This window comes from Trachypithecus francoisi, unplaced genomic scaffold (genome assembly GCF_009764315.1).
Source record: "Trachypithecus francoisi isolate TF-2019V2 unplaced genomic scaffold, Tfra_2.0 Lachesis_group12, whole genome shotgun sequence".
Lineage (NCBI taxonomy): Eukaryota > Metazoa > Chordata > Mammalia > Primates > Cercopithecidae > Trachypithecus > Trachypithecus francoisi.
Window position 1 is genome coordinate 18,378,813 of NW_022681457.1, and position 25,405 is coordinate 18,404,217.

General features: G+C 39.4%; 1 protein-coding gene across 1 annotated transcript in view; it reads left to right on the top strand.

The window, feature by feature from the left end:
* Positions 1-25,405, top strand: part of C8A (complement C8 alpha chain) — a 61,759-nt gene that overhangs the window by 2,053 nt on the left and 34,301 nt on the right. Inside the window, exons 2-5 of the mRNA XM_033225039.1 lie at positions 10,586-10,679; positions 17,916-18,060; positions 19,037-19,184; positions 24,418-24,607. Coding sequence (XP_033080930.1) covers positions 10,586-10,679; positions 17,916-18,060; positions 19,037-19,184; positions 24,418-24,607 — 577 coding nt within the window. The remainder of the gene's footprint in view (positions 1-10,585; positions 10,680-17,915; positions 18,061-19,036; positions 19,185-24,417; positions 24,608-25,405) is intronic.

Sequence of the window (25,405 nt, forward strand, 5' to 3'; positions counted from 1 at the left end):
TGTTGCTTAGAAGTTTTTAATTTCAAGTTTCTAATTTGCCTAGAAGTTTTAATTGCAATTTTTTTAATGTATTGGGATTTGGTTTTTACTAAGAGTGTGGCCAACCTTAGTGAATATTCCATATGCTCAAAAAAGTACATTATTCTGTTGTTCAGTGTAGTTCCAAGTCAATTAAGTCAAGCTGGTTGTTAATGTCACTCAAGTTTTCATCTTGTTCTATTGATTACTGAGAAAAGAATGTTGCAATCTCCAACTGTATTTGTGGATTTGCCTACTTACAGTTCTATCAGTTTTAGCTCCATGTATTTTAAAGCTCTGTTATTAAATACACACACACACTCACACACACACACATCTAGAATTATTCTGACTGCTTGATAATTTACCCCCTTATTATCATGAAAGGCTTCCATTATCCCTGGCAACGGTCCTTGTTCTACAACCTATATCATTTATCATTAATACATATAGTTATCCTTGCTTTCTTATGATCTGTATGTGCATGGCAAATCTTTTTCTATTATTTTATTTTAACTTATATGACTATATTTAAAAATATAATTCATGTGAATGCACATAGATGAGGCTTGCTTTAGCTAGTCTCACAATCTCTGTAGTTTAATTATAGTAATTAGACCATTTACATCAAATATAATTATTGATAAACTTCGGCTTGAGTTCGCCATTTTACTATTTGTTTTCTGTTTGTCCCATGTCTTCTTTGTTTCTATTTTCTTCTTTTTTGGGGCCATATATTTATATTTTTCTAATTCCAAGGTGATATGGTTTTGTGGGTTTATAGTTTTCATCAAATTTGAAAATTTTTGCAATGATTCATTCATATATGTTTTCTGCCCCATATATTCTCATCTCTCTTTCTGATAGTCTAATTACAGAGATGCTAGCCTGCTGGATAAAGTCCCTCAGGTCACTGATGCTCTTTCTTTTTTTGTTGTTGGCGGTTTATTTTCTATTTCATTTTGGTTTCTATAACTATATATTTATTAATTTTTTGTTCTGCAATGTTTAATCTGCTGTTAAGCCTATCCAGTGAATTTTAAATTTCAGTTAATATAATTTTCAGTTTTAAATGTCTCATTTGGTATCTTTTAATATCTTCTACTACCCTTCTCATTAGCTTCTGAATTCTCCTCAAATAATAGAGCATATTTACAATAACTCTTTCAAAGTTCTTGTATGCTAATTCCATTATTTCTATTTTGTTGGTCTTTAGAATTAGGAATGATTTAGTATCTAGCTTAATCCACTCATGTTACAGAGAAAGAAACTGAATCCTAGAGAGAGAAGAGGAATATTCAATAACAAGATAACTCTGATAGGCATTTACGAATACTGGCCAATTTGACCCTTATTACATTCTTCTAAGAGTGTTGTTTTTATTATCCATCAGTTGAAGGCCAACATTTTCAACCCAACTTTTCCATTAATGAAAAGCAGAATTCCTTAGAGGAATTTAAAAAACGTGGATGGGGACCCCAAACACAGAGGGCAACTATCTAAGCACCTAAAGCTGTTTATTTTTGTTAAGTGGGCCTGTAGGCAGTTGACCCTAAAGAAGTTTCAATCATGATGTCCCTTTTTATTTTATTGCTTTTGTGGACATCAGAGTATATTTACCAAAGCATCTTGGGCCAAGGCCATGTGAATATTTTTAATAGTAGTCCAGATGACTGAAAATTGATGTATATTCAGGAAACATGACTTTTTAATTAATAAAAACAATTGGAGTAGTGGATGTGACTCAAAAGAGAATCATGTAATATGGAGACTTTTATTCAGGGTAACTAATCTTTAGTAATACTTCAGGTGGCATTGGGTCTGGTCTATGAAGTATAATCAATCTGGGATTAAGTCCTGGCATCACCACGTAGTGGCTATGGAACTTGGGCCAGTTGCTTCAACTTCCTAGGCTTCATTTTTTTTTCATCTATGAAATGGAGATAATACATATTTCATAGAGTTTTTGTCAGGACTTGAGTAAGTTTATATAAAGTACTTATAGCAGAACCTGGTACATGGTAAGTCTTTAGAAAATTATTTTTATTACCCTGTTTCTCTTTTGTCAGAAATCCTTCAGAATACATCTTGGAATGCTTAAAAAATGCATAGGCTTTGCAGTCTTTGTTGGTTTGAATTCTGGCCTTGCCACTTTCTACCTACATAACCTTAAGCCAGTTATTTCAACTTCTTATGAATCTGTTTTACTCATCTATAAAATGGAAATAGTACTTCCTACCCCCACAAGGTTCTTGTGAAATTTTAATGAAATAACTTAAGATTATATGAGATAATATATTCGAGGTACTGTGCTCAGCACTAGGGTACAATGGTGAGCAATACAGTCACGATCTCAGTCTTCCAGAGCTTGCAGTCTAGGAGTAGGAATAAAGTGTCAGAAGCTCTATGTATATGGCGCTATGTTAGCATAGGACAGTCAGGCTAAGGAAAGCTATCTGGAGAGAATGAACTGAAGTGGAAAGGTTCGGCCAGATGAATGAGATATGATTAGCATTCTGTGGAGGAAATAACGTTCTGCAAATACTGCAGGAGAGCCCAGTACATGCTTGGAACTTAAAGTTCTGTATGGAATTCTATGTGCATCTAGCACACAGTGGATACTTTTTTGGATTTATTTATTCATTCATTCAAAAAATAAATATTACAGGTGTGCTAGGTGTTAGGTAATAAACTGAACAGATAGTGTTTCAACACTCATGGAATTTATAGTGTAGCGATGGACTCAATAAGTATGTAACCAAAAATATTATCTTAGAAATTGTGGGCGTGGTGGCTCACACCTGTAATCCTAGCACTTTGGGAGGATAAGGCAGGTGGATCATTTGAGCTCAGGGGTTTGAGACCATCCTGACCAACACGGTGAAACCCGGTCTCTACTAAAAATACAAAAAATTAGCTGGGCATGGTGGTGCATGCCTGTAGTTTCAGCTACTCGAGAGACTGAGGCATGAGAATTGCTTGAAACTGGGAGCCGGAGGCTGCAGTGAGCCAAGATTGTACCACTGCACTCTGATGTGAGCAACAGAGCAAGACTCTGTCTCAAAAGAAAAAAAATTTTTTTTTTCTTTTACATTGTGATAAATACTGCGAAGGAAATAAATGGGGCCCTTTGTTAGAGGATATCAGAGCAATCTAAAGACAGGCTGATTGAGGGAATTTTCTGCGAAGGTGGCATTTAAACTGAGATGTGAAGGGCGGTAGGGAGAAGCTGGGTAAAGAGAAGGGTAAAGCAAAGGGATCACCTGTGCTAAGACTCTGTGATTGGAAGTGGCTTGTCATGTTTGAGGACTGAAGAATGAGAGCAGCATGAAAGCAGAGAAATGCCTTAAGAAGAAGTCAAAAAATGGGACAGAGGCCAGATCCCAGAGGACCTTAGCCACCACAATGAGAAATTTGGATTTGAGTCTACGTGTAGTAAAACACACACACAAAACAAAAATCACTGAGAGTCCTAAAAGGAAGGATATTATCCGATTTCTCATTTGAAAAAATTATCTTGATTGCTGTGCAGAGAATGGATTGGAGAAAGGTAAAGTAGAAGAAGGTCTTGGCCCACAGGAAGGCATAACAAGGAACTGCTTAAAAGAGAAAATGAATAGTTTAGATGTGGAACCATTAAGTTTGCCATGTCTAAGAGGCATTTGATAGACATAGCAAATGGAGAAGTTGGATAAACAAAACAGGGTTACAGAGGACTAGTCTAGGTTGAAGGCCTAAATGTAGAAACATTTGCACAGATCGTGTATGAAGCCAAGGACATGGATCTTACCTTCTTAAGGGTGAGAAAAGCAGAAAGAGAAAAAGAAGAAAGACCAGACTGCACCTTGAGGAATTCCAGTTTTTGGAGGAGAACTGGCCAGAGGTAGGAAGAGAGTGAGGAGGAATTATGCTGAAGAAGTTCAAGAGATGAAAGTTCTCATGAAGAAAAAAGTGGTTAACAGACTGTGTGTTAGTCAGTTTTGTGTTGTTATAAAGGAATACCTGAAGCTGTGTAGTTTATAAAGGAAAGAGGTCTATTTGGCTCATGGTTGTGCAAGCTGTATAAGAAGCATGGTGCCGGCATCTGCTTGGCTTCTGGTGAGAGCTTTTCCTTTTTTAATTGACATATACATGCTTATTGTGTTTTATTGAGCACCCATTATATGCCAGACACTGTTCTAGGCCCTGGGGATATAAATGAGAAAGACAAAGTCCTTGCTCTCAGCTCTCATGAAGCTTCTGTTCTAGAAAAGTGTATGCAAAATATTTTATATTCTTTAAGTTCTATAAAGAAAATAGGAACATCCTGGTGAGGACTTTTGTGCTGCGTCAAAACATGGCAGAGAAGGTAAAAAAGGAAGTGGGCACATTTGAAGGGGATCCTTCAAAACAGGAGGAGGAACCTTGCTTTATAACCACTAATTTCCATGGGAACCAGCGAGAATGAGTCTGTCTAGCCAGGTTAACCCACTCACTACTGCAAGAGCAGCATTAAGCCTTTCCTGAGGGATCTGTCTCATGACCCAAACACCTCCCACAAGGCCCAACACTGCCACATCAGGAATCAAGTTTCAATATGAGTTTTGTTTTTTCCCCTACTTATTACACTCACGCAATCAGCATGAGTGGGGACAAATAAACCATAGCAGAGGGCAAGTAAAACAAAACCAGACAACTTTCTGCTGGACTTAGCAACATGGAGGTTGCTGAAGACTGAGCGCTTTCAAAGTTAAATCTAAAATACCTCTATTGTATGATGGAATCTCCATGTAACTGGATGGGACTGGCTCAAGATTATATGATTAGTGATAATCAGGTTTTAATACAAGCTGAGCCAATTTATTAGGACAACCCCCTGGTAATCATCAGGGTTGGGCTTTCTGACCTTCTAGCCCAGGATTGGTAGCTAATTAATTACTTTCTTTTCTAAATTGCTGAAGTGGCCACATTCTGGGTCAAGTATTTAACTTGCACGTTGCTTATTCAACTCTAGGTTTTAGACCCTTTGCCCAATAAGGTGCTCTATTTTAAAAGGCAGATGGGAAGCATGCCACTTGTCCACAGCCCTATTCGAGTACCTTCAATACATTTTTGATGAAGATGGAGAGGTTTGATTAGCATGTGTGAGGTTGACAAGGTTAGAGTGACGCTAACATGTATGCCAGGCTTGTGCTTGAGATTTTACATACATGATCTCACCCCATATTCAAAATAGTCTTGCAAACAATTTTCCCTGTTTTATAGCTATAAGAAAATTGAAATTCAGTAAGTAGTAGAAATCAGATTCAAATGCATATTTGCTGAACTCTAAACCTCTTTCTTCTACATCAGTGTTTCAACTCTGTTACATAGTCTTACAGATGATGCATAAGAGAAGAAATGGCCTGTGTTTCCTCACAAAATTTGGGAAATGCCAGGGTAAGCAAATTAAAATGCAGAAACTCTCTGAGCCTTTAATATGTTATTGGGCATTTTAAATCTCCAAGAATGATATGGTGTATGCAGTTCATCCAAATGTATTTGACCATGGAACTTTTCTCCTCTTCCTCCCTGACCCCGGTGCATATCTCAGGAACTGGTACTCTGCAGGGTACTCTTTGAGAAACGCTGTAATAGCACCGTATAGACTTGTGCTCATTCCACAGATTAAAAAATTTAAAGTCAATTAAAGCAGCTTGCTTATAGTAGCCCAGCAGGTGAGAGGCAAACTGAAGATGAGAAGCAAAGACTCCTAAGTCCCTGTGCTCCGTATTAAATGTCTTACTGATTGAGTAGATTTTGCCAGCTGAGAGATGCCTTAAAAATATTTTCCAAGATTTATTAGGCCACGGAATTATGAATGGCTCCTTAAGTAATTAAACAATTTATACAGTTCTTTTGGAAAGCCATTTGGCAATATGTGCCATAAGCTCTAAAATCCCTTCAATGCAGTCATCCCACTCTACAGGATAGATCTTCAACAAATAACTTGAATGCGGAAAAACTGAGGACTCAATAATCTAAATGTTTAATGTAAGGGGAGTGGAACAATGTGTATTACCAAAAATAGTTTAGATTTCTGCTCTATTATTAAGTGGAAGAATCAGGATATAAAATGTAATACTCAGTATGACCTCAATGTGTTATGAAAATAAACAGAAGAAAATATAACTAAATATTCATGATAGTAAAATTTGGGCCAATTCTTTTCATTTATAATCTTTCCCATGTTCTCTGTAATAAGAATGTATTACTTTTATAATGATCAAAAAATGAACTACATTGAAAAATTTATTGGAATAATAAAATGTTGGTCACATTGGTATTGGCTAAAAGGTTGGAGCCCTGTAACAACTTTAATGAATGGTCCTGGTGTACTTTCTGTGCTCTGGCCTCCGTGATAGCATTAGCATGTATGCCTCCATCTAGACATCATGTCACAAGGCTTTTGAAACTACAGAAATATACCACTGCTCTGTCTAGGCTTTCGCTTCCATCCATTAGTACTGTTTCCCTCTGGTGTGACACATACGCAGTCTCTATGGGCTTACAGTGACATTATCTTGACAATTCTGTAGTGAGATGCAGAAATAATGCTGGAGTCCTTTCCTGTTCCCAAACCTTCTCCCTATACCTTCTCTCTCTCCTTCTGATTATCCATGTTCCCACACTTCAAATTTTTATTATTAGAACAGTCTATTAGAAAAATGACATGTGTAACAAACCCTGAGCCATCTGAATGTCGAGATACCAGGATCTAATTTAATTTAGATTATAAGAATCAGGTTCAAATAAATATCTCAACAATGTCACTGTCTATATCCCAGAAATTGTTTTTATTCTTTCTCTTCCCTTCCTTCCTTCCTTCCTTCTTTCCTTCCTTCCTTCCTTTTTCCCTCCCTCTTTCCCTTCCTTCTTTTTTTCCTTTTGTAAATATTTACTGAGCACTTTCCATGGGCCTGGCCCATGATAGGTGCTGGGAACTCTGTAGCAAATATAGACAGTTTCTGCATTCATAGAGCCTAGAATCTGGTAGAGAAAAAATAAATTTTACAAATATTACAAGTTTGATAATTAAATATTGAGAAAATGTGCAGAGATTGACCAAATCATATGAAGGAGGTTTTCAACCAGTCTGGATATCAGGAAGTATTTCCCTAAGGAATTGATGTTTATGATGAGAATGAAAGATACATAGGAATTAACCAAAGTAAAGAGGTAGATAATTGGATTCATTCAGGGTTGGGATTTACAGTTAGGTGTGATCGAGGGAACAGTGGGATCTAGGTGTTTAGAATATAGGTAAGATTTTAAAGTGATAAATCATGGAATCAAAACTGGTTATAAAGGTAAATAAAGATAAGAGGGGTTCTTATTGAAAGGGAGGAAGCTTAGATGTCAAGATAATGGAGATCTCAATGAGGTTCAAGAAGAACCGCAGTGGGAATTCCCTTAAGCATATAAGATAGAAAGACAAGAGGCTGTGGAGCCCCCAAGTAACTATTCACAGGTGATTCATGAATGAATGACTTGGAGCCGAAGTTGTTTTAGAGAGTGAGAAGGTTCAGAAGAGATTATTACAGATAAAGAAGAGGAGCAACCAGAGAGCTGGATGACTCATTTGTAGGGATGATGAGTCTCCCAGCATGAGGACAGGAATTGATGTAGGGGGAAGATTGTGAGCTGGGCAATGACGTTTTCTTTGAAGGGATGGGAGGGCTTCTGCCTGCTGGCACTGTGTTACAGATTAGAGTTTCTCAAAGTGTGTTCTGCAGACCCCAGGAAGTCCCCAATATTTTCTCAGGGACCTGTAAGTTCGAAACAGTTCTCATAATAATGGTAAGACATTATTTTACCCTTTTACTGTGTTTACAGTTACACCGATGGTACAGAGGCACCAATGGATAAAACTGCTAGGGCCTTGGTCAAAATCAAGGCAGTGGCACTAAACTCACAGGAAAGAACACACAAACAAACAAACAAAACTCCTAAGTTTTAAGTTTTACTTAAGAAAGTCCTTCTAGAAGCAGTAAGAATTGTTAATGTAATTAAATCTCAATCGTTGAATAGATGTGACTTAAGTATTCTATGTAACAAAATGGGAAGAATGCATAGAGAAATCACTGAGTATGCACTGAGTATGATGATTGTCTTGAAGAAAAGCAATTATTTGAGCTGTAAGTTAAGGTAGCCACTTGTCTTACTACTTGGACTACTGTAACAAATTACCACAGACTGGATGTTTGAGCAGCAAGCATTTATTCTTCACAGTTCTGGAGACTGGGACGTCCAAGATCAAGGCGCTGGCAGATTCAGTGTCTGGTGAGGGCCTACGTCTTTGGTTAACGGGTGATCATCTTCTAGCTGTGTCCTCACGTGGTGGAAGGGATGTGGGAGGTCCCTGTGATTGCTTTAATGAGGGCACTAATTCCATTCATGAGGGCTTCACCCTCATGACCTAGTCACCTCCCAAAAGCCCCACCTCCTAATACCATCGGATTGGGGATTAGGTTTCAACATATAAATTTTTGGGGGACATAAACATCAGTCAATAAGACCACTTTTTTTTCCTGGAACACCATTTTTTCTTGATGAAAAAACTGCCAAACTATGGTTATTTGGGCTTAGATATTTGCCATGCATTGTATAAAAAAATGCAGAGACCCTATCGTTTCAAGGAAAACAAATAACATTACTTGTTCCTAATAACAAGATTGGAGCTTCTATGAGAAAATTAAAATTTTGGAAACATATCCATTACTATGAACTTGATGAGATCACTGGTGATATTAACAAGTTTGATGTTTAGATATTATACAGTGAAATGTATTAATATTTGTAAGGCACATACTCAGTGAACCATTATTTTCCAAATTTCGAATGCCTGATGTTATAAAAATTGTATATGGGCACAAGATCCATTCAAAGTGTAGAGACCAATGGATTTTAATGTGACAGAGAACAAAAAATTCACTGATATGCTTTCAGGTTCCACATGCCACTAACATGTAAGAAATTGCCTCTTGTCAAGTTTTCATTTAATACCAAAAGAGAGCATCCACAGTTATTGGAAAAGGCTGTTAAACACTCCTCCCCTTTTCAACTACATAACCATGTGAGGCTGAGTTTTCTTCATAGATTTTAACCAAATCACTATATAGCAACAGATTGGATGAAGAAGCAGAAATAAGATTCTAGCTACTTTCTTCTAAACCAGACATTAAAGGGATTTGAAAAAATGTATATTTATGGTAACATGTAATAGGTTTGTTATTGTAATTTTAAATAAGTTAATAAACAAGTATTTTTTAAATTTCTGTTTTAATTTTGAATTCTGTGAATGTTGGTAGATCTAGCCCACTTACCAGCTCTTTGAGGTCTTTAGTAATTTGCAGAAATGTAAAGGTATCCTGAGACCAAAAGTTGGAGAACCAGAGTTAAAGATACACAAAATTTTCTGAACTATTCCATGGCTCCTTGTGCGGAGTTTCAACTTAGGTGTCATTATTCATCAAATTCATTACATAATTAGCATGAGATTTGAAACACTTTCTGTTCCTACACAAGTGTTATAATCATGCCATTCTTCACAGCGGTGGCTGCCTGGCTCTCAGAGGCTGTGGTAATTCTAGTGTTAACAGACGATGTTCCCACTTTCCCTGTGGGCCAACCTGGCTTTGAAGTTGTAGCAGTGGTGCTATGGGAAGAGGCTAATGTGGAAGCCAGGCAAGCTTGTGGCTTGTCCCCTTTTCCCTGAGTAGGCTTTTTAATTGGTGAGGGGGAAGCATGGGGTAAGAGAAGGATCGTGGGCTTGGAGATACACTCTCTCACGTCTGTTGGTTGATTCATAAAATGAGGCAGTAGCATGTTGAGGAGCAGGTAACGGGCTTTGCCATCAAACCAACCAGTTCCCATTTTGCCTCTGTTGTTCCTGGGCTATGACTTCAGGGCTATTTAGCTTTTAGGAATCCCAGCTTTCTTACACTGTACATAAAATAGATCTAATAATATTTATCTCCAAGGATTGTTATAGGGATTAAATGAGATAATCCACATAATCTCCCAGCATGTAATAATGAAAGTCATCTTGTAGTAAACCTTTCATAAGCATTTCAATACACTTTCAATAACCCTTTTAGGTAATGTTATTTTTAGCGTAGTTTTACAGAGGAGAAAGCTGTAGTTCAGAGATACTAAGTAATTTACTCAAGTTTTCAAAGTCAGCAAGTGGTGGTTAAGATTCAAACCCAATCCTCTTACCCCAGACTCCACATTCTTAACCACTGAGCTTTCTGCTACTTTGGCTCTTCAAAAATTGTTAACCCTCTTTAATATTCTTCTCTCTAAAATTATAATAATTTGATGCATGGGGGACTGATATGGTATTAAAGGGATAATTTATATAAACCCTCTAGCACCATACGCTCTCTCATTTCTGTTGGCATTTCTACATAAAGTAGGAGTACAATAGATGTTCATTCCTCATTTTTTTCAAACCATGTTTTACTGGAAGGAAAATGTGCACAGCTTTATCATTTGCTTAAATTTTGCATCTCAAAATTGATGCAGGAATTTTTTCTTTCTTTAGGAGAGTAAGACGGGCAGCCACACCCGCAGCAGTTACCTGCCAGCTGAGCAACTGGTCAGAGTGGACAGATTGCTTTCCATGCCAGGACAAAAAGGTAAGACACTTACAACCGGTTTTGGAGCATTTCATATTTGATGTGTGTATTGGGCATTCAAATGGAGATTAAGCAGATCACTATGTCTAGGGGCCTGGGGAGAAACTGGGTCTAGAAATTGTTGTTTGAAAGCCATTGTACATGGACGGTGAAATTTGTTTCTGTGTCTCTCGATTTTGTTTGTAGGGTAGTGTTGAGTGAGGCTGCAAAAGATGTGTGTTATGGCTCATAGGCAGAAAAGTCGCTATCTGTACATAGGCACGTTTATTTCTGTCTGAGTCGTGGCAAATCTATTGCCCACTAATGAGAGTCTTCTGGAGGAACTAATCGCTTAGAAACAAAATAGCAAACTGCCCATGAGGAGATGAGATAATCCAGGGGATGTCCCAGTTGTGTTCTTGAGAATTCCATTTTCATCTATGGAAAAGACCAACACACCCAATGAACAGAGGTGTGTCTACTTTGCCCATCTAAATGGTTTTGAATAGTTCAAAATGATCCCTAATACCATTGACATATGAAAAGGAGGGATGTTGGGAGCCCTCCACTCAGGCAGAGGGGAGCATTAAAATTCTGACTTTGTTCAGAATCCCTGGCTCACAGTGATAATAAAACGTAGTCAGCCGTGTGTGGTGGCTCGCATCTGTAATCCTAGCACTTTGGGAGGCTGAAGCAGGAGGATTACTTGAGCCCAGGAGTTCAAGACCAGCCTCGGCAACATAGCAAGACTTGCTCTCTACAAAAAATACGCACACACACAAAATTAGCTGGGCATAGCGGTGCACACCCAGAGTCCCAGCTACTCAGGAGGCTGAGACAGGAGGATCACTTGAGCCCAGGCGTTGGAAGCTGTCATGAGCTTGGATTGTGCCACTGCACTCCAGCTTAGGTGACAGAGCCAGAATCTGTCTCGTAAATAAATAAATACATAATAAAACACAGTGTAACTTCTAGTCTGTTTTATTATTGTTTTAAAATTCCCTTCAGACATACATGCCTCTATTAGATACTCCCTTCTCCACTTGGCATACCACTCACTGCCTGAACCTTGTTTATTAGCACACTACTGCCAAGTTTCAGTGTTAAGATTCAGTTCCGCAGTTTAGATCTGGCTTTGCCTCTTATCTGCGTTGTTACTTTGGGAATATTTTTAATCATCTCTGTGCTCAGTTTCCTTACGTATAAATTGGAGTAGTAGGAGTACCTACTTTCTAGAATTGTTATGAGAAATACACGAGTAATGCACACAGAACCCTTCTCATGCATCTGGCTCAGAATACATGTTTAAGGAATTCCAGATGTTTTCCTTCTTTTATTTTTTCATTTTTATTTCAGTAGCTTTTGGGAAACGTGGGTTTTGGTTACATGGTTAAGTTCTTTCACGGTGATTTCTGAGATTTTGGTGCACCCATCACCCGAGCAGTATACACTGTACCCAGTGTGTAGTCTTTTATCTCTCCCCTCCCCACCCTTCCCCCCAAGTCCCCAAAGTCCATTATATTATTCCTGTGCCTTTGCATCCTCGTAGCTTAGCTCCCACTTATAAGTGAGAAGATATGATATTTGGTTTTCAATTCCTGAGTTACTTCACTTACAATAATGGCCTCCAAGTCCACCCAAGTTGCTGCAAAGGCCATTCATTTCATTCCATTTTATGGTTGAGTAGTATTCCATGGTGTATATGTACCACATTTTCTTTATCCACTCGTTGGTTGATGGGCATTTAGGTTGTTTCCATATTTTCCAATTGTGAATTTTGCTACTATAAACATGCATCGCAGTCTCTTTTGTATATAATGACTTTTTTTTTCTCCCTTTAGGTAGATACCCAGTAGTGAGATTGCTGGATTGAATGGTAGTTCTACTTTTAGTTCTTTAGGAAATCTCCACAATGTTTTCCATAATGGTTGTACTAGTTGACACTGCCACCAGCAGTGTAAAAGAGTTCACTTTTCACCACATCCATGTCAACATCTATTATTTTTGATTTTTTAATTATGGCCATTCTTTCAGGAGTAGGATAGTATCTCATTAGAGTTTTAATTTGTGGAGTGCCAGCTGTTTTTCTAATAATTATCTCTGCCTTCCTCTTCATCCCCAGTCCCATTGCCCTGAATTAATCCCTGCTTTTTCCTCACCTGAGATCTTGCAAAGTTTGCAAATGGTCATCCTGCCTCCAGACCCACCATTCAGACAGAGAGGTGCTCTGTGAATGTTTCTGATGAGTTATTCAAAATTGCATAGCTGTAAGTGGTGGAACACACACAAGTTTGACCTAGTTCATTCAACATGAAAGTCTGAAATTTGTTATTCTACCTCACTCATCTCTGAGAAGTGCTGAAGAATTTTAGACTGTTCCTGTTTAAACGTGTTTGACCCCTACATGCTCATTTTGCTCTGACATCCTGTATTAGTTTCTTGAGTCCACCGGAACAAATTCTCACAAACTTGGTGGCTTAAAACAACAGAAATGTATTCTCTTACAGTTCTGAAAGCCAGAAGTCTGAAATCAGGGTATCAGCAGAGCCATGCTCCCTCTTAAAGGCGCCAGAAGGGACTCTGTTATTAGGTTGGTGCAAAAGTAATTGCAGTTTTGGCAGTAAGTAACAGCAAAAACCACAATTACTTTTGTAGCAACCTAATATTTGCCTCTTCCAGCTTCTGGTGGCATTGACAATCCTACCTTGTGGCTGAATCACTGCGGCCTCTGCCTCCCTGATCACGTTGTTGCCTCATCTGTGAGTCTTCTGCTCTGTGTATCTGCCTGTAATCTCTCTCTGCCTTCTTCTTACAAAGATACTGTGATGACACTTAGTGCTATCCAGACAATCCAAGGTAATATCCTCATCTCAAAAACTTTAATGATGTCTGCAATGGCCGTCTTTCTGAATAAGGTAAAATTTACAGGTTCCATAAATTAGGACTCGATATCTTTGTGTGGCCATTAATCAACCTGTTATACATCCTAAACTAAATTTTTCTTATTTATTTCGGTTTAGACAGCAGGTAGCACAAGACAATGACTTGCAGTTAAATCTGAATAGAATTATTTACTTAGTGACTCAAAAACACATGTGTTTTAAAAGTAATCCTTAAAATAATTAATTATGTTAATTAAGTGAAAGACCACCCTAGTTTTTTTTTATTAGTGTGTTTCTTCTTCTCAAAAATTATCCAAACAAAGATGTACATTTCTGGAAGGAAACATTATCTACCAGTTAGAAAAGAAAATTGTGTCTTAATGATCCCAACCACAGGCAATAGCATGGACAAGTCCCTAAGGGAATATTGGCACCAATCTTCCTGCCATGTAAATATCTTCATTATTTGATAGCAACCTAGAAAATAGGGAATCAATGGGAATGAACCTTATGGCTTACACCATCATTCCCAGTATAGATACTATAGGAAGGATGACAATGGCAATAGTCACCATTTATTAAATAATTTCTATGTCCCAGACAATTGTGCAAATGCCTTAAATAAATCATCTTGTTTGACTTTCACAGCCAACTGTAAATGACAGACATCATCATCCACTTTGTTTAGGTCACCCATTAAGAACATGACAGAGCCTTGATTTAAAACTTGGTCAGTCTGACTCCAAAAAGCTTCTGCGGCTGACCCCTCCAGACTACTGCCTCCCGCTGAACCATCCTGGAGCGTAATGAGTGACATAGTGGTCGCTTCAATTCCTTTTGAAGTAGCCCAACAGCTGGATCCAAGAATGATGATGACACTGATAACTACTTTTACTGAGTGTATATCAGAAACCAGGCAAAGTGATGATTTCTTTGCATGTATTATTATGAATCTTTGCAATGTTCTCAGATATATTTCATTTAAAAATGAGAAAACAGGATCAGAGGTGTTAAGTAGTTGGCCCAGTGATGCATGTACAGCAGGTGGCAAAGCTGGAATTCTAACTCAGGTCAAAATGGGATTCCCATAGTATACTTAACTTCATAAATTTGTGAAGATTAAATAACATAAGGAATGTAAAGTGTTTGGCCAATAGTAGGCGCTCAATACTTGGTAGCCACCATCACCATTATCAAATTGGTAGCTATAGGTTTTAAAAATCTAATATAATTTTTAGAGTAATAGAGAAAATTGGCTGCTAATTCAAAGAAGGAGTACGCAAAGGCAAGTACCTACTGTGTCTGATTTCAAATAACATTGTGTGTTATTTGTTTGGAGAAGCTCAAGCCCTTACTAAACCATATTAAATCTGTTCCTATAAGTCACCATGAAAGCACTGCAGAACAGTGACATGTGTCAGATCCCTGTTGCTCATTTAACTATGAACTCCTCACCCTATAACATGTACAACAGATATGCTAAGGTATCCTTGCACCAGTTTTCAGGCTCAAATTTGCTCTTTAGTCAAAGAAGCAAAAATGGAGTTTAGAATGACCTAACTGCAATATTCCAAGCAGCAATGTTTTCTTTCTTTGGACCTTGGATAAATACCTTTACAATTCACTCCCAACCTCATTCTCAATGAAGTGGAATTATAAGCACAACATATTCATAATAAAAAGCTGTAATCAAAATAGATGTCATGTAATGGCAAACAGTCATCTGAGTTGGAGAGCAGTATTCCATGCATAATGTCCTTGTTAGATATTCCATTCTCCTTATGACATTGACTGGATATCTACTCAGTGCTGGCCATGTTAAAAAGTCTGAGACGTTTTCCTTCAAATAACGTGTAACATTAGTTGATGATAAAATAAAAATACAGAAAATATATTTAAGATAATATATCTTAAGTTTCAAGCAGAAAATGGAGACAATAAGATCTATACGAGTTCACAAGAAAGTCAAACCTTTGGGGTATGAATTGCGGGAAAGAGGCTGAACAGTTCTAAAAGACCTTATGGTGGAAAACAGGCTTTAAGCTGTATTTTAAAGGAAGGAAAGATTTGAAAGTGAGATGAGAAGTCATCCTAAGAAGAAAAACCATGAACAAGAGTCTATAGCCAGAAATAAACATAGTATGTTTAGGAACAATGAACAAGATATATTTGGCTGAAGTCATAGTGTCATGTTAGGAAATTACAGAAATGTATTTAACGTGGATAGCAGTTATACTCCAAAGAATGCGAATGACTAAACAGTTCGAAACAGAGGAAGTAACAGATAAACCCGTGTTCTTGGAAGGCACGTCTAGAAATAAACTGACATAAAGAGAGGGGGAAAAAAAAAGAAAGAAAGAAAATTGGCTCTACGTTTCCATGCTGATCACTCCTTTATTTGCTGTGCTGAGGGGCAAGAGTGTGGGTGAAAAATTAAAATATACCGATATTCTCCAACTGGTCATTAATTACAGTCTCTTCCCACAGAGTTTACAAATCTGTTACTGCTGTTATTAACTGAAAGGCAGGACAGGCCTATGGACAGGTTTGATCTTCACCTCTCCTTGCTACCTTTACCACTTTGCTAATGAGCAACTAAGGAGACAAAGGTGGGCAAGAAGAGAGCAAGCTGCACTGCTCCACAAATCACCCGTGGAATCACCTGGAAAGACTGTATGGATTACAATAACAATGTGAAAACCACCTCTGCTTATTGAGCACCGATAATATACCAGACACAGGGCTGGGGGCTTCTTCACACATTCTCTTTCTCAGAGATCACACAGTCCTTTCAAGGGAAAGTGCCATTACACCCATTTCACACACTGGAAGACAGAAGCTCAGAAAAGGGAAGTGGCTTGCCCGTGGGCAGTTGGTAAGAATATCTGGGACCTGAACCCAAGTCCATCTAATCTTCATGTCCATGCTCTGTCAACTTCAGGACACAGGTGAAAGGATATTAGTCATTATAATTAGGTAAGTCATTTAGCTCACCCACCTCATTGCACAGATTTAGAAACTGAGCAACGAAGTACCAGACACTGACACTTCACACAGCAAGTAAGAAATTGATTGAGGTAGGAAACCCACTTCTTTTGCTGCTCAAATCACTACTTTCTTACCTACATACTAACATTCTTAAAGGAAGGGGCCTGTGCGTTGAGCCAGGGAGAGAGGCACCAGGAAATACAGGGTTGCACATTTCCTTATCGGCCACTGTGTGGTTGCTATCCGTGCTGCATGTTTTGTATTATTACACATTTTATGTCCTCAGCTAGACTCTAAGCTTCTTGAAGGCAGGAATAGAACCTCATGTTTCTCTGAATTCAGCTTCCTCCTTCTACACTAGTGCCTGACACTACACTATACAGAAAACATGATTATGAAACTCTAAAGTCCCAAGATTGGCATGCATTTTAATTCTTCCTTCTGTCAAGTGTCTATTTATCTGCAGTCAATGGTGGACCCAGGGACTCAGATGATGCCTTAAGACCTCTCTTTGTCTCTTTTTGTCTCTCTGTCTCTTGGATGGGTGCTTTCTGCATAATAGGCAAGGCATCTACAATTGTTTCCAACAATTCCAGGAAAAAGAAGCTGTCTCTTTGTAAAAGAAAATGCCCAGAGAGAACTTGATTGGATGGGGTTGAGTTATGTGCCAATCCCTGAAGCAATGATTACAACTAGGCAGATGTGATGATTTGATGGACCAGGCCTGGTTCATACCCACACATCCCTGTGACTGAGGAGGTGAGATCATTCCCACCTGAACCATAGGAGATATATCCCAAAGAAAGAGGGGAATTCCAGGACCAGAAGAAATGTTGCAAATAAAAAGCAACAGATGTCTTCTAAACGTGCCTCTTGAGTACCTGACCCTAGATCAAGTGCCAAGCGTACAAAGCCAAATAAGATATGGTCCTCTCTTCCCCACCCCCAATATGCAAATTGCTCACAGTCTGGTGGGAGAGATGGAGAACTACATGGATACTCAACTGCAACTTCATATACCAAGTGCTAGTAGAGAGGGAGTGAGCAACCTGCAGAATGTTACTGAAAGATGAATAGGAATTTAAATTCTTCAAGAAAAGGGAACAGAGGTTCTTCCTAGTAAGTAGGAAGACCCTAGAAATATCTTGTCCAAGCCTTTCATTTGACGCTTGGAGGCCCTATTCAACATTCCAGTGGGTGATTGTGCCACTTCTGGTGACACACCCCTGTTTACGCACACTCATCCCTCAAAAGACAGCTTTGCAGAAGGCTCTCAATCATTAGATAATTATTTCTTATGTTGAGCTGAGACCTGGCTGCACAAATCTTGGTTGATTGATTGATTGATTAATTGACAAGAATGTTTCTGGTTCAAAATCCGATTTAGTACCGATACCGGAGCCTCTTGCAGCCAAACAAGTTTGGGGGAACCATCTGCAGTGGTGATGTCTGGGATGAAGCCAGCTGCTCCAGTTCTATACCTTGTATAAGGCAAGCACGGTGTGGACAGGATTTCCAGTGTAAGGAGACAGGTGAGTAGCATTCCAGCAGGATAACACCTGTGCCTCTCAAAAGTGACATGTGAAACACTTCCCCAGGGAGCTTATTAAAATGCATACTCCTGAGCCCTTCCTCTCGAGGTTGCCATTCTGTAGGTTTGGGATGGGTCCCAGGAATCTGCATTTTAAGCCAAGCCAGCAGCCCAAGTAATTTTGATTCAACTTTGTAGGAACATTTGTTGATTCATTTAGAAAAAGATACAATTCATTCATTCATCCACTCATTGAACAAATATTATTGGCCACATATTATGTGCCAGGGAGTAAGCTACCTGTTGTTAATACAAACATGAAAAAAATCATGCACCTTACCTTGATGTACTCCTAGTCTGGAGACGTAGAAGGAGCTAATTACAATACTGTGTGATAGCCATGGGCACATACATGTGCACGGTCTAGTGGGACTTTCTAGCAGGAGGTTCCCAAATCTGCTTTGGGCAGTCTGGGTGGGCTTTAAAATGGTAGTTGAGTAGAGACTTGTGAAACAAAATGGAACTTTCTAGGAGAAAGAATGTACAAAAGCATGGGGGCCAGAGACTCCCAATCAGCCCAGAATGTTTGCAGCATCAGGGCTTTGGGAAGAGAGGTAGGTGATGGGCAGGTAGGTGATGGGCAGGTAGGGTCCAGACTGTGACATTTGGAAGAAGAGGAATGGAGAGCCACTGGAGGATACTGAGCAAGGGATTACATAGGCAGACTGGCATCTTAGAAAGATTACTAGGGCTGCAATATGGAGAATTAGAGAGAGACAGAAACTCAGGCAATGCCCAAGCTGGGGGACTGCAGGCGGGAGCTCATGAGGCTGGAAGGAAGGCAGAGGCAGTGAAAACAGAAAGAGGATGGTACAGATGGGAGGTTTATTTCTGAGGCAGAAAGGACTTACTGATTGTGGGTGTGGGTCTGGAGGGATAGGGGAACCCCAGGAGTAGCCACAGTCTCTCCTCTCCAGGTCGCTGCCTGAAACGCCACCTCGTGTGCAATGGAGAACAGGACTGCCTTGATGGCTCTGATGAGGACGACTGTGAAGATGTCAGGGCCATTGACGAAGACTGCAGCCAATACGAACCAATTCCAGGATCACAGAAGGCAGCCTTGGGGTGAGGGCCTGCCTACTAGCTATTTAGGAGCAGGGAATGATTTGTCTTTAATTGTGAGCATTAGTTTTGAGGACAGAAGGGGGCCATTTTGGAGGGTTCCTCTGGAGTGCATGCTGTGAGCTACTCTCATTGTCCCTAGAGATGACTTGCCCAGTCCTGCCTATGTGACATTGCCCATACTATCTCCCCATGTCTCTGCCTGAAAGTCCTCCTCTCTTTTAGTACACCTACCCTACTGCTCATCTCCCTTCACCCCAATGTTGTTTCCAAGGCCCATTTAAGAAGCCACAGCTTCCATGAAGCCTTCCTGATGTTTCAGAAAGATAGCTCTTCTCTGGTCTCAGCCCTTTCCTTTCCAATAGCCCTGTTCACAATCTGCTTTGCACTGTAGAGGCTTGCAATAACCAGGGCTAATGGTGTGACACAGTGCAAAGAAAATGGGCTCAGGGTGAGACAGAGAGGGGCTTTAACCCCCACTTTCCCATTGCTTACTTAAACCTCTCAGGGCACAGTGTCTTTATCTGTTGAGATGAAATCAGCCTCGATTCTAACTTCTCTTCATTAACCTTATGTTCAGGTTCAGTTCCTTGAATGCATCACACTCTTTCCTTCTGAGCCTTAAGCAATTTGGTTCCTTCTTCCTGGAATATTCTTTCCCAAATTCCTACCTGGGTAACTCCTTATCTAATGTTCTGCACTGAATTGTGTCTCCTCTTACACCCACATTTATATATTGAAGCTCTAACTCCTAATGTGACTGAATTAGGAAATAGGGATTTTAAAGAGGTAATTAAGATTAAATGAGGTCATAGGGTAGGACCCTAATTCAAGAGGACTGGTGGCTTTATAAGAAGAGAAAGATATACCAGCGATCTCTCTCTTTCCACACATGCATAGCGAATGAGACATGTAAGGACACAGCAAAAAGGCAGCTGTCTTTGAGACAGGAAGAGAACCTCCAGCAGAAAGCAACCCTGACAGCACCTTGATCTTGGACTCTTAGCCTCCAGAACCACGAGAAAATTAATTTCTGTTGTGTAGGGCACCTAGTCTATGGTATTTTGTTGTGGCAGCCCCTGCAGACTAGTACACTGAGGTACCATCTCCCCTAGGTAGTCTTTGTAACAGCCCCCTCCCCTGCTCTTGACTTTGCCTAGATTGACTTAGTCCCCTCCCATGGCTCCCAGAGCCTCCTGCAAGTCTTATTCTCCCAGCTCTTACTCAACAGGGCTGGGGACGTCTGTTGGGGTGTCTATCTGCCCAGGCTAGGGGCTCCTTGTCATCTCTGCTTCTCCAGTACCAGAATAGGGCTTAGCTCAGAGTGACATTCTAGTACTGCCACTCTGTTTTTGCCTAGGGTCTTGTCTCCTAACTTGAAAATAAACTCTTTGAGGGCAGAGGTTGTTTCTGACTCAGCTTTTTCATCTCCTTGGTCCCCGTGTCAGAGCTTGTCCTATAGCCTCTCACTGAATATTGGTTGAATTGAAACAAATCAATATGATCAGCTGGATCTTTACAGATAAGGAAATGAGGACATGTAGTAACTGTCACAGAGTGACTCAGCCCTGTTGCAGCCCACTCAAGGACAAGTGGGGGTTCCATGGAATGCAGCCCTCATTCATTATGGTTAATTGCTCTGAGATCACAGCCCACCTACTCGATGGAATTGACCTCTGTAAGTGCATGTAGATATACACACATAAAAAGATGAGAAAATTCTGTGTTCTTTCATACCAGCAGTGTTAGTTTGCTGGGATTGCCATAACAAAACACCACATCTTGAGTGACTTAAACAGCAGAAATTTACTTTCTCACAATTCTGGAGACTAGAAGTCTGAAGTCAGGGTGTCAGCAGAGTGGTTTCTTCTGAGGCCTCTCTCCTTGGCTTGCCGATGGCTGCCCTCTTCCTGTGTCTGCACGTGTTCTTCCCTCTGTACATATCTGTGTCCTCATTTCCCCTTCCTATAAGAGCACCACTCACATTGGATAACAGCCCACCATAATGACCTCATTGTAACTTAATTACCCCTTTAAGGACTCGGCCTCCAAATATACTCACACTCTGAGGCTTTGGGAGTTAAAACTTCAACACATGAATGTTGGGGAGACGTAATCCAACCCGTAACATCAATAAAAGGGGATTCTTGTTGATTTCAAAAGTGACTGTAGAATAAACAATAGAAGTGTGAAATATTGACATGCTGGAATGAAAAATAATCCCTTCCTTATTGGCAGACCATGGATCTTCTCCCACGTGATTTAACTAGAAACGTTTCAAATACACTTTCTGAACAGTGTGCTTCACCCACACTGAATACTGAAACTAGTAAAATGGTCCTGCTCCACTCCAACCACTGATGTTTGATGGTTCTTCTATTTATCTCAGATCTCAGAGGCCCTTCATGCTCTTATTTTTTTCTAATTCATTTCCCAGATTAAAATGTTTACTTATTGTTAGAGAAGTAATACCTGTTTGAAATAAAAACTGAGAGTTTTCTTCCATCCTCTCTTGCCTGCACTCCATCCAACAGCCCTCTCTCCGTTCCCTCCCTAGAGCTGACCCATGTTAACAGCTTGGTGAAGATACTTCCAGATTATGTAAAAAATGCATTGACAATATGCATTACATAGTAAATATACCTATGTGTACTGGGCATTCTAGACACAGGTATATTTTACATAAGTATGATTGTGCTATACATATTGTCTGTAACTTGCATGTTTTTACTTAATAGTATAGTTTTAAGATTTCCCTCAAAATTTCTATCTCTTTTTAATAAGCATCATATTCTTCTATAACATAGTCAGCAAACTACAGCCTGAAGGCCAAATTCAGCCTGCTGTTCTTACAAATAAAGTTTTATTGGAACACAGATTTCACCCTGTGATAATAGAGTTGAGTAGTTGCAACACAGCCTTGTGACCTGCAAAGCTTAAAACATTTACTATCTGGTCCTTTATTAAAAAAAAAATTTCCAACTCCTCATCTATAGTATAATTATGTAATAATTTATTTGACTACTTCCTATTGAAAGATAATTAGATTATTTCCCATAGTTTTCTAGTACAAACAATGTGTTGTGGACATTCTTGTACACATAGTTTTGTACAAATGTGTGATTATTTCTGCATAGTAGATTTCCAAAAGGTAGAACTTCTTTGACTACACCTTTCCCTTTTAACTGGGGCTTTCACAACCAGCTTTTCCAATATATATAGGTTTCATGCTTAGAGATTATAGTATACTCTTAGGGAATACTGTTTCTTTGAGTTTTTTTTCGGTCTGTTAAGAGGCTATATTTATAAGCCACAGGCAGAAACGTGTTCAATGGTTAAGAAGATAGAAACTTCAGGGCAAGTAGAGGGAAAGGAACCCAGATTTTACTATCAACAAAATCTAGGAAACAAATCCAGCTATGACTAGAGGCAAGTTATTTAATTTTTCTGATCTTCAATTTCTGCATTTGCAAAGTTGTCATGAGGTTGAAAGCTAATATATGCTAAATATCTACTACAGTATGTATTCAATTTATTGTAGCTATTATTACATCACTTATACTAATATGAAGAAAGAGAAGGAGAAAGAAAGAGAAAAAGGAAGTTAACATACATTGAATTTCTACAATCTGCCAGGTGCTCTATAATTATCCACTTATTCCTTTGAGGTGGATTTTATTCGCAATGTATCCCCTGCTCCTTTCCTGCCTTGTGCCTTTTCACAGAGGCCGTCAACAATCATGATGATCGCTATGCTACAGGTAGTCACTGCATGCCTTGGGAACACAGAGGAGGAAACAGCAGTCTCTCCAGAGCATTCAAAGAAGGCTGTTGACAGAAGACAACATTTGAGTTAGCTCCTTCAGGTTAAATAGAAATTTGAGAGACAAAAAACAAGCAATAACTATATTGTCTGTAACATAAGAGGTTTTGATTGTCAGGTCTTAGAACTCTTAGCCAACTCTACTGTTTTTGTTCTGTTAACTTTCCCTTTCTAGAAAATTTAAGTTGTATTTCATCTGCTTGACATTATTTTACCTGAATATGGTAAAACCATCCATATCCTAAGACATGGAACCTGGGCTGATGATTTTTAAATACTGTAGAAAGGGAAGTATGGAGAAATATTTCTGGAAGAGTATGGGGCTAGGGAAAAGTAAGTATAATTTGTTGAATGCCTAATATGTACTTTACTGCTGTTTTAGTTTCATACTTTCAGCTTCACAAAAACCATGAGAGGTAGGTATTATTATGTCTATTCTTTAAATGAGGGAAATGAAATGCAGAGAGCTTCTAGACTGTGTTCAAAGTCACACAGTTAGTAAGTGGCAAAGCTGGAAATTAAACAGGAGTCTCCCTGACTTTTAAACTGTGCAGCTTCCAATATCCCATGCTGCCTCAAAGATAGTGGCCTTTCTGAGGATTAGATTCTCGACCTTAGCACTATGAATTGCATCCAATATTTCAAAGTTACTTTTTTATCAGCAGAGCTCTTATACTAACAATTATACTTAATACTAACAATTACCACAACAGCAACCTTTATTCAGTCCTTGATGTATATGCTGAGCACAATTATGATTTCTCTACATGTTTCAACTCATTTAACTCTATGAGGGCAGTAGTATTTAAGAACTGCTTTTTACAAATGACTAAACTGAGTCACAGAGAGGCTAAATGATATGCCTGAGGTCACACAGCTAAATGTGGCAGAGATGGGAAACGAGCCCAGACTGTCTGGCTGCTGCCCTTGGATTCCTGATAATTGCATATATTCTTCTCTAACTTATTCAGCAAATATTTAGGGCTGCTTATGTGGCAATATGATTCTAGATGCTAAATAGGACTGTCTAGATGATCTACATAAAGGAAAACTGAAGGCTCAGGCCAGCCCATTTAGTCTCCAAGTGTTACCTAAAGTGGCCCATAAGCTACTTGGAGGAACCCCAGGGCTCCACAGAACATAGGTTGAGAAACCATTACTTGAACCAGCTACAACATCTTTCAGAAGATGACATTATATGCCACCTTGCCTTTCTAATTCTCTCTCCTAAAAGCTGCTTTTGCTTTTTAATTTCCAGCTTTTATTTTAAGTTCAGGGGTACATATGCAGGATGTGCAGGTTTGTTACACAGGAAAACATGTGCCATGGTGGTTTAATACACGGATCATCCCATCACCCAGGTATAAAACCCAGCATCCACTAGCTATTTAGAAGCTGCTTTGTTCAATGTAGGTACAATATCCTGACCCAGGAAGATGCTCAGAGTGTGTACGATGCCACTTACTATGGGGGCCAGTGTGAGACGGTATACAATGGGGAATGGAGGGAGCTTCGATATGACCCCACGTGTGAACGTATTTACTATGGAGATGATGAGAAATACTTTCGGAAACCCTACAACTTCCTGAAGTACCACTTTGAAGTAAGTCCGAACAGGGAGGCTTTCAGGCCACTGTGGTGTAGGTGGCAGAGAGGCAGAGGCCTATTGGCGGAGATTGCTTGCTCTGGAAGCTTTTGTTTTCTATAGTTTGCTGGTGGCTGGAGTCTTCTTCATACCCATCCCCACACATACTTAGTGTTGAAGGGTGCTGAGAGGCAGATCATAAATGTGGCTACCCACCTGTTAAATCTTGGCTCCATTCCAAAATCAGTAAAATAGATCTGAGGCCCTATTCTCTGGGCTGCCAATCAGAAGACCTATTTCCAAGTTGTGGCTCTGTTAGACTATATACAAGACTGTTAGCAGCTAACCCACTGCCCTCCTTGGGCCCAGTTTTCTAATCTGTAGAGTATGGGGCAGGACAAGGCGTAGATGAGCAGGATCTGAGACCTATACTTTTGTTTCACCAAGGGCATCTCACACTGATCATTTTCATGTTTTGGCTCTTTGTATGTGATTTTGTGTGAAGCAAATGTTCTTCTGTATAAAAATGCTTGCAAATTGCTGACAATCACTAAGACTCTCTCCATCTCTACGATTTGGTGGTCTCTTGGTCACTTGGAGCTCATGATCAGTCAAGAGCCTACTCGTGGCTGTTAATTTTCTTACCCCTCATCCTTTGGGTGAAACATCCACACAGCAAACATCATTGAATGCTTAACATGTGTCAGATCTTCTACTTTCACACAAATTGTACTATTTAACCCTCACAACACAATGGGATAGATATTATCATTGCCTCATTTTAGATATTGAGAAAAAGAAACACAAAGGGAGAAA